General features: G+C 35.1%; 1 protein-coding gene across 1 annotated transcript in view; it reads left to right on the forward strand.

Annotated features, from left to right (window-relative positions):
* The first annotated feature begins 1,556 nt into the window (after window positions 1-1,556).
* Window positions 1,557-14,779, forward strand: part of LOC111051918 (carbonic anhydrase-related protein 10) — a 117,050-nt gene continuing 103,827 nt past the window's right edge. The window contains exon 1 of the mRNA XM_039424594.1: window positions 1,557-1,673. Within this exon, the coding sequence (XP_039280528.1) occupies window positions 1,616-1,673 (58 nt within the window). The 5' untranslated portion in view covers window positions 1,557-1,615. The remainder of the gene's footprint in view (window positions 1,674-14,779) is intronic.

Consider the following 14,779-nt stretch of genomic DNA (forward strand, 5'->3'; position numbering starts at 1 on the left):
CAAAGAAATTTGGCTGCATTATTACTTTTCCTTAATTTAAGCTTCGTAACTTGGTGATCGATTTTGTTATCTATTCCATGAATACATACATAAAATCACCAACAGTATACTTCTATGGTATTCCATCAAAGAGCTTGTGGTTCTTCACAATCTCTTCCGCAAAAATTAAAAAACTATCTTTTACATCTGTATATCCCAATTATAGTTGTTTTCCTACATTACCATAGAAATCTCTACTATCTTTGCATTTTCCATTATATTACTATTTCAGAGTAGGTGGTATTTTAATCCTTATTCTAAATTTCAGAGCTATTATTCAAGCAGAAAAGAAATATCTTAGCAATCTCTTGTATTATAGACTTATAATAATTCATAATTATTTTAGAAATGGAAAATTGTTCTGATTATCCTATAAAGGAATAAGAACTTTGGGACATTGAAAAACCCATAAGATTTAGAGATGAGAGAGAAATTGAATGTTATCAAAATACATTATCGAAGACTCGCTTATTACTTGAGTACCGCAGTTAAATACCCGCTTCAAACCTACATTCATTATACTGTAATAATCCCTATTATTAGTGACTTATTGGAATAGGCAATTCTATTGTGAATATATTGTATACAACCATCGTTCCCGACCCGTAGATGAAATCAACTCTTGAATATCAAATCAGTCTAGCTAGGAATATTATGTTTTTGAAAATTCCACCTTGTAGAAAAATTCAATTACTAGTGCACAATAATAGGAAGATAGTAAAATTACTTCTTAAAATTTTGTAATTTTTTTGTAGATGAGATTAAGGTGACTTAAATGAAATGAGATGGAAATGATAAAATTCAGAATTGAGAACAAATTTTGAATTATAATTCGTTTGTCTCACGCCTCATGACTATTTCGAGCAAGGATGAAAAATAATTTATATCCTTGAATGATATGAAAACGTTCATCAACAATTGTGGGGAATAGGAAATCACTTTCGTGTCGTACAAATCCCGGTGTCACCAATAATAATCATGAATTTTGAATTAAGATTCTTCATATCAAAATAAGGACATATATTTTTAAGAATAAGTCAATATAACAGTTTACAGGGTAGAATGTTTCTCAGATAAATTTTGATTCATTCAAGGGAAAACAAGTATCGCAGCCTAGCAAGTAAATCTGACCAAGTGGCGGAACATATTATGAATCATGAATATAAAATAAATCACCCAGTTCTAGACTTTATCAATCTATTGAGTAGAGATAAAGAAAAACTGCTCCAGAGTCGACTCCCAGCATCATTGGAAGTAATTTACATACCAATCTATTCAAATACTGTGCATGCATGTACGTTCAAGAGAACCACGACTGTTTTCATTCAATAAATTCTCTGCTATTCCAATAATTCCATGCATGTTGCAACCGTACGAAAATTGACATCTACGAGAGTAATTTTATTGGTTTATGTTCGATAGATATGTGTAATTTGATGAGTGATGTTTGATTCTAATTCATTTTCAATTTTCATGGAAAAATCTGATAAATCCAATTTGATTCATTTCAGAATGCACGCAGAGTACACAGATCCAATCTACATGGCTGAGTGTAGCTGAAAATACGGAGAAAGGAATGGCGCTCTATCAGACAGCAATATCACTCATTCTTCAGATCACAATTCACTTCTCTGGTGAGTAGCTCAACCATCTATGCTCCAATACTTCAATTTCTAACTTAATTTTGCAGTTTTGCTAGTGAATAAGATGAAACGGATTCGTTCTAAGCAGCGATTTGAAATATTTTTGCATTGCGGGAATCTTTTATGAAACCTATTGTGTTCGTTGTGAGATTGAACCACTGAATCTATATAAAAATATCAATAAGAGTGTTCTTAGGGGTTTGAGATTTATCACTATAGTTACTTATTTAACTACACAAACTATAAACAATCAAATTCCCATCTAACAGTCACGTGCTAATATTGTATTTTCGAATATCCATAGTGTAATTCCGAGAAAAATTTATTGGTTTATACAATTTTCATGCAGGATAAAGATTCTATCAACTACTGACAATCTGATTGATTCGAATTACGTGGATTGTTCAATTCCTTATGCTTTAATACGGGATGCCATGAGAATTGCGCTGGAAGTACTGTACCGCTATAAATTTGGTGATTCCCAATAAAAAGGAAGTTGAATAATGAAGATTTAATAATTTGAAATATTTTTATATTATATTTTTGTTTGTAAGAATTTTAAACTCATTCAGATATGTTTGCTAGAGAACAAATTTCAATACCCGTTACCGTGTTTGTGAACTCTCGAGTGGATCCATCGCAGAAATGTCACAAAAATTTACTGAACAATGTTATTGGCCTCAACTGAACTAATCTCACTCGCAGTTAGCATGGTGGCCGTATATTGTAGAACCCTGCGGAAGTTCTTCTGACTCCGAGAAAACTTCAATTTCTCAACTACAATTTCCCATACGGATTAAATATTTTTACGTTCTGTATTTTTACAAATCGTTTCCCAAATAATTTGTGCTTGTTGAAGTGGAAGAAGTGTTTTTTATAAAATTCCAGTACCTAATCTCATAACTCCATGAATGCCACATTCACTTGATAAGCAATGAACATGGAATCAACAGTGATTCATATTGAGTAGTATCATTTGAATATTTGATGTTAACTCAGGCTTGTATCGTTCTTTTTTTGATTTTGATAAAACGTTTCTTTCAAATACTGAATACCTTCCATATGGATTGAATATAATTACATTTCGTATTATTTCTTGAATGCTTCAATGTCTGCAAACTGAAAAAGGAGTACTCCTTATCAAACTTCAGTATTTATAATTGCTTCATTTTTATAACTTCTCTAATGACGCATTTCCTTAACAAGCAATGAACAGGGAATCACTGGTGATTTGTATTGAGTGATATCATTTGAACATTTTTGAAGTATATTTGTTTTGGATTCTAAAGGTATTGGAAAACTTAATTCTATTTGAATCAATATTTCAATAAACACACTTTTCCACTTCTCGCAAAATACCACATTGAATTGTTACAATATTCTAGCAAGATGAGATTCGAGTCTCGAAAGAGAAAAACTTCAATATTATTTCCCTAATTCAGCAGCAGCTACTAACAAACTTGCAAATTGAAATTTATAAAACTTTCTGAAGGTGACATTTATGATGATGTATCACGTTATTCATGATGATTCGGGTTGATGTAAGATATATGCTTTATCCGTGCTGAATTCAAGATGGCTGATAGCAATCATTCTACGACACATTCTGCATTCGCATGGCCCTTCAATTTTCAAAAAGATGTTCCTTTCTGTCGCCATAAATGTCTCTCCAGCACGAGAAGTCATACCCGTATTTCTATATTTTCGATTTGAAAGTCTTGTAAAAGCCGTTGGAATCTCCATGCTTGCCATAAGCAGCGAATGTTTCCCGTGTTGACGGTGTAATACAAGTAACGACTTCTTTCGATTCCACAGTCGGCTACGGCACCGCTGGGATGTTGTAAATCATGCAGTTTATACTTTGGTGTTTGCCCTGTGCATTAGGTCTCTTTCCTTAGTATTCCACAACATGAAATTCACTCCCGATATTCCTTATAATATAGTGATATAACTTACGCCCCAGAGTCTTGTATGACTTGGAGAATAGAGTGCTGCCAAAGAATTAGAAGGAATGTTATTATACTGAATAACATGAACGTTATGATTGATGAACGAATTCGTTTTCTAGTCATTCTGAGAAGTAAGACTTCTAGGATTTCGTGGCTGATCAAAGCAGCCACCATTTAAGGAAAATTATATCAATTCTGATTTCACCTACATTTCCAAGCTTTGATTTTCGTTTCTAAGTTGCGAGTGATATCTTAGAAGAAGAATTCAATCTTATCCCAGGGGTAAAACCACATAGAGCTATGACAATAATACTTATCTAGAAAAAGAATAATTGGGAATGAAATGTGAGTACCGTAGTTGGACTTCGGATATGACAAATGAGATTTCACTTTACATTGAATAACTATATGATTCCAATATAATATGTGAATTAATTTCCTTCAAGTGTTAGTCTTACTAAACTCCAATAACGAATTAGACATTATTGGTATTCAACTGATCTTGTTCATCTCGATATGAGCGGGTTGATGTATTGAGAGAATTGGGAAACCTCGAAGATACAAAGGTACTCTTCAGCTTGCAGTTCAACACAGAGTTGATGCAAAGATACGAACGAACAGTACGGTCAGATCGTTACGTAGATTTTACCGTTATTCTATATTATCTATATCAATGAAACCAAATGTTTCAAATAATTGAACAGCTGTTTGGAGGCATCGATCTCCACCGCGACTCACTCGTTCTATTTGCACCCTTACGGATCCGAACATTGAAATAATATACTGTTTTTCTGCAACTTTGAAAATTCGATCCGCCAAGTTGGCTTCGCCGTGTGATTTCGCGATTGTTTTTGTCTCAGAATTCTCTACTGACATCACAGTTTCGCATGACCACCTTCTTCCTTTTCTCGAGAAATGAACTCAAATTCAATTAAAAAGGTAATCAATAATGTATAATTGCAAAAAGGCTCTCGCAGCTATTCATCCATTCATTTATTCACTAACCAAAAAAAAAAAAACTATGAATCTTCCGAACAACTCTTAAAATTCAAGATGTATTGGTCAGTGATGCAATAGGGGTTCTTTTCTCCTAGAGGCACACTAACATTGGATTTAAAAACATTTTTCAAGCGTTTTCTCGGATTTTTATGAAAAAAAATCTGGTGTGGCGCACTCACACAACTTCCCTTGCCGTTATGAAAATTGATCACCTGACGCTAGTGTTCCCGCGCATCTCAAGTCTACTGTTCAAAGATTTGAGCCAGCTGGTGACAGGGCAATAACGCTGGAGACACACATGAGGTCTGCTATCTCTTCATAGTGAATGATTTAATAGAATCAACAATAATTTGTAATTGATTAATCACATTTTCTCGAATTTAAAGCTTATTTTCAATTTCAGGTGAAAATGTTACTGAACATTAATTGTATAGATTTTCATGCTCAATCTACTCCACTTGATTTGTTTTTTGTTTATATTGTATCTGAAGCCTGATAATTGGGAATCTAAAATCGAACTTTGCATTGATGGGGCGGAGCTCCCGAAATTTTTACAGATATGGGACTTGTGGCAGTTGATAGAGCTTATCGATGACTATTTTGGGTATGAATTTGATCAAAATCGTTGGAGCCATTTTAGAGAAAATCGCGAAAAACCCTGTTTTTGACAACGTTTTCGCCATTTTAGCCGCCATCTTGAATCGCATTCGATCGAAATTGTTCGTGTCGGATCCTTATAGTGTAAGGACCTCAAGTTCCGAATTTCAAGTCATTCCGTTAATTGGGAGATGAGATATCGTGTACACAGACGCACATACACTCATACACACACACACACACACACACACACACACACACACACACACACACACAACACACACACACACACACACACACACATACAGACCAATACCCAAAAATCATGTTTTTGGACTCAGGGGACCTCGAAACGTATAGAAAACATCGAATTAGGGTACCGTTAATTTTTTTGGGAAGCAATACTTCCCTTACCAATGGTAATAGGGCAAGGAAAGTAATGAAACGTATAGAAAACATTGAATTAGAGTACCTTAATTTTTTTTGGAAAGCAATACTTTCCTTACCTATGGTAATAGGGCAAGGAAAGTAATAAATCGATACATGTTCAATTTCGATACGCAGGTTCATATGAGGTCTGAAAATATAGTATGGGAAGGTATCCAGAATTACGCGAAATATACGCCCAAAGGGTTCTGCTGTTCTCTCTATCGAGAATCATTGGACCGTTATACTGATTTTACACCGCGTAGCTTGAAATACGTCTTTTAAAAGACGTAGCTGTCTCTTCTTCTAAAGTTTAATTTAGGTTTGAAATGGACAGTTTGATTCAAATTAGGCGATACATCGGTCTTTCAAGCGACGTATTTCTACGTATTTCCACTTTCTATGTCGGCGGTGTGAAATCATCTTAAATGTTGAGATTTCCTACATAGGCTCAGCAGATGGCAAATGGTGTGAAATGATGGTTTGAACGAAATTATATAGGCATCCAGGGAAAATTTAACTTAAGAATGCTATAGCTCCTATGAATGTTGAAACATGGCATGTTGGAACTAAACAGTATTGAGCTATTGATTATGTCGTCTGCTCGATTGTGACCGAATAAATCAAGCAGGGAGCAGCATTGACTGATGACGATCTGAAATTGACAAAGGAAAAAGTAATGGTCAATAATGAAGTTTCGACTAATGCCAAGCTAAAAGATGAATTTTTCGGTCTTGCTACAAGAACAGCATAACAAACACAAAATCCCAATCTTCATCTACCACATTTTCTTCATGGCAGATGACCCTATCTCTCACACGGCACACCGATATCAACTTCTTACGACGTCTACAGAAGTGTTTGAACAAAAAATAGACGCAATTTTACAAGTTTTATCTTTCTCACTTTATTGATGTTACTATTATTGAAATGGCAACATGTACACATTGCCATTCAATTACACACTTGAAGGAAACAATTGAGGGTTGATGAAGAATTAGTATTCACCTAACTGCTTTTTTAATACTTCATTGCCCAACCATAATGTACTATAGTTTGTATCTGGTTCGAGGATTAGGTGAAGGAAGAAGTGTATCAGTAAATAGCATTTGAAATAATAATACTCAGATCTCATTCTGTTACCTCATGTGTTATCGTGAATAACTATAATGTTCAAGAAACAAGCACGAGATAATGATACGATTTATGATTTTTGACGTTTTGTGAGATAGTCCAGTAAACTTCGTTCACCGTCTCAAAATTGTGGTGAGCAATAAATGTCAAAAACTACAGTTGGCCTCGAACTGGATTTTCGCAATGAACGCTTCCATTATGTGGACAAGAATAGAGAGGATGCGATATTTGGAGAGTTACAGGCGGACATTGAGTGGGGCGTCCGGGCGCTCCTTGGGGCTGTTTGACTCACGAACGTGCTCCCGCAGTAAAAGGAAGTGCCGGAAACCAACGACAGCGAATAAAGATGGTGAGAAAGAGGGTGGAAGGGAGAGGGCCATGAAGAAGGAGGGGGCATTTGGTTAAGCGACAAGTGTCTGCTGGAACTTTTGGCCCCTGACCCCAGGGGGAACCCTTGGAATTCATTTCACGGTTGTCCGCCTCACATCTTAATCTACCTCAAAAACCGTCGGATTTATTGCACTGCATCTGTCTCTCTCCCTCTGCGACAATCTTTGTGTGCCCTGTCTAATCCCTCTCCGGCAGTAAATCCACGCTAAGAACAAGTTTTAATTTTATTTGCCACTCCAACTACCACATGGTAGCCCCCTCCACCCATATAATAATATCAACTTGTTGGATGTAAATAAACTTTGTCATATGATATTTTTTCCAACTCCAGCAGTCAATGTCAGGACTTGACTCCATGATTATATTTTAAATGGGATTGTGACATGACCTGTTAACTCAGTTAATTAGAGCAAGGAACTTATTTCCTGATCCAATTCATTCTTGATTGATACACTGGCAAGCCAATGCACTACACGTCTCTTGAGACTTGTAGCAACCTATATGATCCGAAACTATTAATGCTCTTTCTCATTTCCGTCTTATTCCAATCTATTTTCCAAGTACAATCTACCTACTGGGAACTCATTCTTTCAGTATCGATAATACCTCTTTGAAGGTTTCTAATACTTGATCGTGATGTGGGGATATATTATATCACGATCAAGTATCAGAAACCTTCAATTAAAAACATGATAGATTCATAAAAGTTTGATTTGAAATCCTACTATAGGAAAAGTATAGGATAGTTATAGGATTCTACTTATACTTATACATAGGATAATCAAATTTCTCTGTCAAAGACTCAAATATACTCCGATAATTTGTATTCTGTTTTTGATATCTGTGTTTATCTTCTTGTCTAGAGATTCGATAACATTGCTAAGGAAATCAAGACTATGAATATCCAGAGATAGCAAAATGGAAAAAATTGAGATAACTGAAACGTTAAACTTAAGCGTTGAAATAATTTAAGCGATAACGATGCCTCCAAATACTATTATCTATGAAAAGAACCTATTTTTGATCAACAGTATCAATCTTCTCAAGAAGTCTGATGACACTTGATACTGCAGATAATTGGTTTGTTCAGTGTTCAGTAGGGTTATCAATGAGAGTTTCCATTCCTCGTAATAAGTAATTCATGATTCATTATACGAGTAAATTCTTCCGCAATTACACATTCTTAAACAAACTCCATGGATTGTGTTATTTAAAAATGGAGCATGAATGATCTTTAATAATAAAATAATTTTTATAATTCATGTTCATCTACTGAAAGCATGGAATTCCACTCCATTCACAATGTTTTGTATTCTAGAACAACAATAATTATGTGCACTGTAGTGACAGGAATATCGATCAAATCAGGCTCTCACTGGATATTTTACAATCATATTAGTTTATGGAAATAGGTGACTATGATAACTGATGCAATTTCAATTGATCAAAAAACTAATACAGTACTCTTGTGTCGTATTTTGATATTCTAGTTTCTAGTCTAACTACATTGCTTTTCGTCTGTGGAACTGCACATTTTTCATTGTTTTTTTTAGTATGTTACATACGCAGATTCCCCCATCACCAAATTAAAGGTAAAATTTCCCAACATTTCTCTTCCATGATCATGATTCCCGATTCACGGATTAGTCTTTGATAAAGCCTTTTATTAGCATCTGTTCGGCTTCTCAATACAATACACTTCCATTGAAATCGATGACTATAAAGAGTGCTGGAGTGGGTAGGCCCCCATTGAATGATGCAATACGTATGAAGTAGTACTCGATAAAATGAATATAAAATCTTTTTCCATGCAATGTCGGTTAGAAAACTCGATACTCTTATTCGTTTACTCTGTACCTACCACTCTATGAGAATTCAGTATTCAGATACTATGAAAGGATCGAATACTGTTGATATTTTTGTTGTATGTAGGAGTAAACATTGTAAGCAAGTGTGATGACAATTTCTAATTCTGTACGCAACTTTTTCGATCAAAATACATGGAATGATGATTATGATTTCTACATATTCTATCACATGAATCGATGATACTTCGAAATTTGTTTAATTAATAGTGTTTTCTTCTAGTTGAGAAAATGATCAGAATTATCTATGAAAACAATAAATCTCATCAATTATAAATTTGAAAAACATTGATTTCATCACTCAATATAATCATGTGACAAATCAATAATTGATCTACAGTGGAGGGAATTGGACAATGTGCCGCAATTTGGTTTATTGTTTGTTACAGCATTGTACTCACCTGGTATTATTATCAATCAAACATCGTACACTTGACAGTGTGGTGATTTGAATGGTGCTTATCAAGTTGATACAATCACATTGTCCAGAGTGGTAACAAGACCTACATCATAGTATTAATTAATGATCAAATTACAAGACTGTTGAGTGTTCAACTCAGAAGACGGGATCATAGTTCTGGGCATGTTTCGTGCATTCCATGTAATCGACAATCCTCTCAATAATATCATAGAGAAACAATAGCGTAAGTGGATATCCCATGGTATAGGGAATTTATGTCGCAACTTTTACTGTTATCTCAAGCCGATAACTGTCGATTAATGTCAATTGTTACTGTTTTGTTGGGGTGAGAGTGTATGAACGGCACAATTTGAGAGACTACCAGCGTCACACAGCTGCATAGGAAAGAGCTACGTGAACTATCGGCTTGGGATAACAGTAAAAGTTGCGACAGAAACGCCCTATACCATGGGATATCTACTCACGCTATCGTTTCTCTATGATAATATACTGTGATGTTGCAACTGGCAAAGTCGAAAATATGACGTATTTCCCGCCGCTCAATTAGCAAGGTTTGCCATGCCACTACCAACCAAACAAGGTTCTTAGTGAATCGTGAATTGGCAACAAGTTTCCATGGACACTTCATGAAATGAGGATTTTAAATTTTATTTAACATCATGGATGAAACATTAGAAATTATTGTAAATGTAATAGTGTTCAAGAGCTTGAAGGAATATTGTTAAACTTTGTAATGTTATGAGCACTTTATTTGAAAAATTTATAACAGTTCGATCATGAAAATTAATAATTCAATAAATAATATTATTATCCAATGGAACCTTCTAGAACTACTTTGAACGATTCTGTTATCAAACTGGAAAACGTGTTTTTTATAATAGTTCAGACTTGAAAAGACTTCCTTCTGATCTCACTTCAATATCGGGCGGTTGCGTGTCGTGCTCTCGAAATCAATGTACTCAAATGTATGTTCAAAATTAAAAATTTCAATGTAGAATAAATTTGAAATATCGGGGACCGAGCTTCGCTCTGGAGTACAAAAGCATAAAAATGCATAACGAAAGAAGAAATTATAATATCGTTCATACAGAAATGTTCTATCTGATCACAGTAAATTGAGATTTATTCCCAGAGAAATGAAAAAATTTCCCTCACTGCAAAATGCAAAATGCCCAGTTGCACAAAAGCCGGTTAAATTTTAATCCTGATCAACTTCACGTGAACCAAATCAGAGAAGACCATTTCAAAAAGGTGGATCTACTGTAATTAATCAGGATTGAAAATAACCCGGCTTTTTTGCAACCGGCACTAAGTACCTGATTGAATTATTACAAAAGTTCAACATCTGAGTCATAATTTTGTCACAGTCCCACACTCATGAAATCGCTGACTCACTTCTATCACCAACAGACGGCGAAATAATTATTACCAGCTGTTTTTCCAAGGATGAATAATGATTATCTTTTTAATGTCCTTCAGCGAGTTTTCCCAGGGATGAAACCTAGTGCAATCGAATCTTTATATTATAAACCTACTATGTTCTGAATTTCGTGAGAATCACTAGAGCCGTTTTCGAGATCTGTTGAAAGGTGAAATACAAACATATAAACATCTAAATATCTAAACATTTAAACATATAAACAGAAGTTGCTCGTTTAATAGTGTAGGATATGGTATAATCGCGGATGAGTTAATAAAAGTGCAGTTAATCATAGTAAAAGTATCGAAATTCGGGCTTTCCTCGGACTTCAACCAATGGCAGGCAGATTAATTATCAATCAGCACTAGGGTGAGTTCTTTCTATTATAATCCTTCATATAATTGCGCTCAATAGAGAATATAATACAAAGAGTTAGGTACTTCATCAAGAGAACTTATCGGCTACGAGTATCTTGTAAAACCACTTTAGCTAGCACAAGTGACCCCACGCATGATATAGAATACAAGGCAATCCGCAAAACTGTTTTCATTCATGCTTAGAAAAATGCTTTACAATACCAAATATCATTTTTATAGGAAACAGGCTGATTCTGATTCCCTCTTGTTGAATGAGTGTGCATTGAACAGCATTAGAACAATTCAATTAGGAAGGTTCCAAGTAGTGAAGTAGCAAAATTATACCTCTAGAATTCTGTAGGAATTGCCAACATCCATCATTCTTATTAACACTACTTTTCAGAGAAGTGTGTGTTTAGTTGCATAATCAAACTTGAAACTCATAGAGGTGGAATCACTCAAGTGGAGTAGAAGTATCAATAAAAATGAAAATTACTCACAAGGAGAACTGAAAAAGAGCTTTTTCCTCTGTTTTTCTTTTCACTTTTCCACGACCAATATTCCTCAATGACATTTGTCACGTATCTTTTTTCGAAATTGAATATCCAATAGAATCAATTCGGATATTTTTTGTAATAAGAGAGGCGAAATGAAGGGGATTCCAAGAAGAAAAAATTGTGTCAAATTGATGTCATTCAATGGAATAAGTAAGTAATTGATGGCTGAATGAGATTCAGAAAGCATAGACAGTGAGCGCTTTTCCAGATAGTGGTTGTTTTGTGGTGTGCGTAGCTTGGAGAGAGAAATGGAGATCCGGTGTTGCTTGCTTATTTGAAGTGTCAATTAGAGATGTCATTTTGTGGCGTGGATGGAGCCAGCAGCTGCCGTTTTTCCAAACCCTAACTGGTTCTTAGTGCTTGGAAATCCTTCCACATCTATAATTCAGCAATGTCGTGGCTTTTAGAGGTGGAAGAGTGAACGATCCTTAGTGCTTTGTTTTCATTTTCCTAAGTTTCCCATCGACAAACCAAACTTTTGAAATGGGGAGAGCAGGATCGATACAGATACCACTCCTATCTCCTTTAGTTATTTAATCCGATCTTCCTCGAAGTGGGGGAAGAGTGAAGAGTATCATTCACTCACATTTTGCTACATGCATGGTATTTTTAACTCAACCAAACTTTTGATAATGTTCTAAACAATGTCAAATTCATCAGTTAAAACATGACAATTGGTTTTTCCCAAATTGCAACCTCCATCAATTTTGTTCTAAGAAATCTGCTACCTGCACCTGCTACCTCTCTTTGAATATAATATCTTCACTCGTGATCTCTACAAGTTTTTGATGTAAGAAGCTCTAACGTCTTGCAATTATCTCTGTTATTTGTTAAATGTCTATCATTGAACATATTGTAGAGTATATCACCCACTCGATATACATTAAATAATAAGCCATCTTAAGCTAAACAATGTATGATTAGCAAACTAAGATCATAAGATTTACCTTCAATTCTCAGTTTGGGAATCTCAATCAGTATAGTGACTGGTACGTTACTTTATTATATTAGAAAAAAGCAATTTGAGCCCCTGAAGGTGTAAACCTTCATCGACACCACTCTGCAATGATGGAATAATTCGAAGTCATTGATATAGATATCAGACATAGAAGATCGATAGTGTGCTGAAATCTACATATCGATCTGATCTGTTCGTAACTTAGTACTCTAATAACCTATATCATCATATTAAAACACCTTCACTCGAAAATAAACAAACCAAATGCGTTTCGGACAATAAACAATAATTTCCTTCTAGAGAGCAACTTATCATCAAGCTTCAATCTGGACAGGAAACTCTGATCATGTTTGTTGTGGATGTGAGCTGATCTGCAATCACATTATCAAATGATATGAAGCTAGAATCAAATGGAGAAACTCAACTTTCCATTGAAAACGCCTGGAGCCATATCAATTGGCTAATGGGACAAGAGGCTACAACTGGTCAAAGCCAGTGACTGCATTGCATCATCAAGGGGTGAGCCACAAGGAAAGCTACCTATATTAGTGACGACTAATACTCAACATTGTGTTGTACGTCAGTGAATTGGCCAATGCCCAATGCATATAGGCATCGCATCACTTCTATCATACAGCTAGATCATAGCCATTGTTGGATTAATTCATTGATGTCAAAAATCTCTCCATTTGATAGCACCATTGTGTACCGAGGCAGGATTGATAGTCGATTACGACATTAGTTGATTGTTAAACGGGCGTGTGATGACGAGTAAATGCCTCAGGAGTAACGAATGTTCAGAACTACTTTGAAGTATTCAAAAGCGATTATCAGAAAATCATTCTATCAATCACTGTTTTGAACTGTACGTTACCGTTTGTTTTTGACAGTGAATTGTCTATCATCAATGTGAAGAAAGGGTGAACACTTTCAGAGTTGGAAGTAGATGATTTGGGCCCGTATTATTTATGAAGAATGATCGATGTGGAGCATGCTTCACTGGAATACCAAATACTTGGTGGTTGAGAATAATGTTCATCTCCATGAAATATAATCATGAAAGATTTGAGGCTCTGCGCCGAGCCTATTTTTATCATATTTTCTTGATACCTCTTGCATATTGATTATACGCAAACTTATTAAAATAGAAGTATACTTGACGTAGAATACTTTCTGGAATCCTTCAAGAATACGTCACGGCCTGTAGTGTTTCAACTGTCAAGAACATTGAAATACAAGATAGTAGCACTTCATCGAGTAAGCTTGACGAGGACGCAATCGGAGTTTATAATAAATATGGAGTTTTATGTCAATTCAACTTAGATTTGTTCATAAATATGGACCCAATTATTTGTTGCAGTCAGACTTGCGAATTATTGTAATTGATATTGCTACAGGTGAATTTGCATTATTTATTCAAGATATGCATGCCGCGAGATATATTATCGCTCCTGGCGATATTACAGTGGAATTGAGTGGGTAGTCTTGGGATATTGTACGATATTTAATGAGAAATGTTTACATAACCTCAGTTGAACTATTTTTTCCTATAAAAATTAGGGAGAGAAACAGTTTGGGTTTATCCAGCTTAATCCTTCATAATTATTTATTCAATGTTGTTATTGTGTACTAAATGAAACAAAATGAAAGAGAATAAAAAGTTGCACAAACATTAACCCATTAATCTTATTTTAGCCTTCAGTCTGGTAGAAGAGTGTTTATAATTCAAAAATAAGATTCTTTTTGATTTGTATTACATTGTTTTTTCTCTTCAAAAACATGAAGATTATTTTTCATGAGGAAAATGTGATTGAGCCCTGCGGAGAAAGTGGGAGATGAAAATTTTTCAAAGCAGTGATAGCAGCAGCAGCATCGACATTCAAGAACGAAGTTTCGAGAAGCCATTTCCACCGGTTTTAATATCTCCGACAAATATGGTAGTCCAATATGAGAGGCAGTAGGTGGCTGCCAAGGAATACCATAACCAGAAGACACAATAAGAACGAGACTTGAATAAGTGAGAGA

This window comes from Nilaparvata lugens, chromosome 3 (genome assembly GCF_014356525.2).
Source record: "Nilaparvata lugens isolate BPH chromosome 3, ASM1435652v1, whole genome shotgun sequence".
In the NCBI taxonomy this organism is placed as follows: Eukaryota; Metazoa; Arthropoda; class Insecta; order Hemiptera; family Delphacidae; genus Nilaparvata; species Nilaparvata lugens.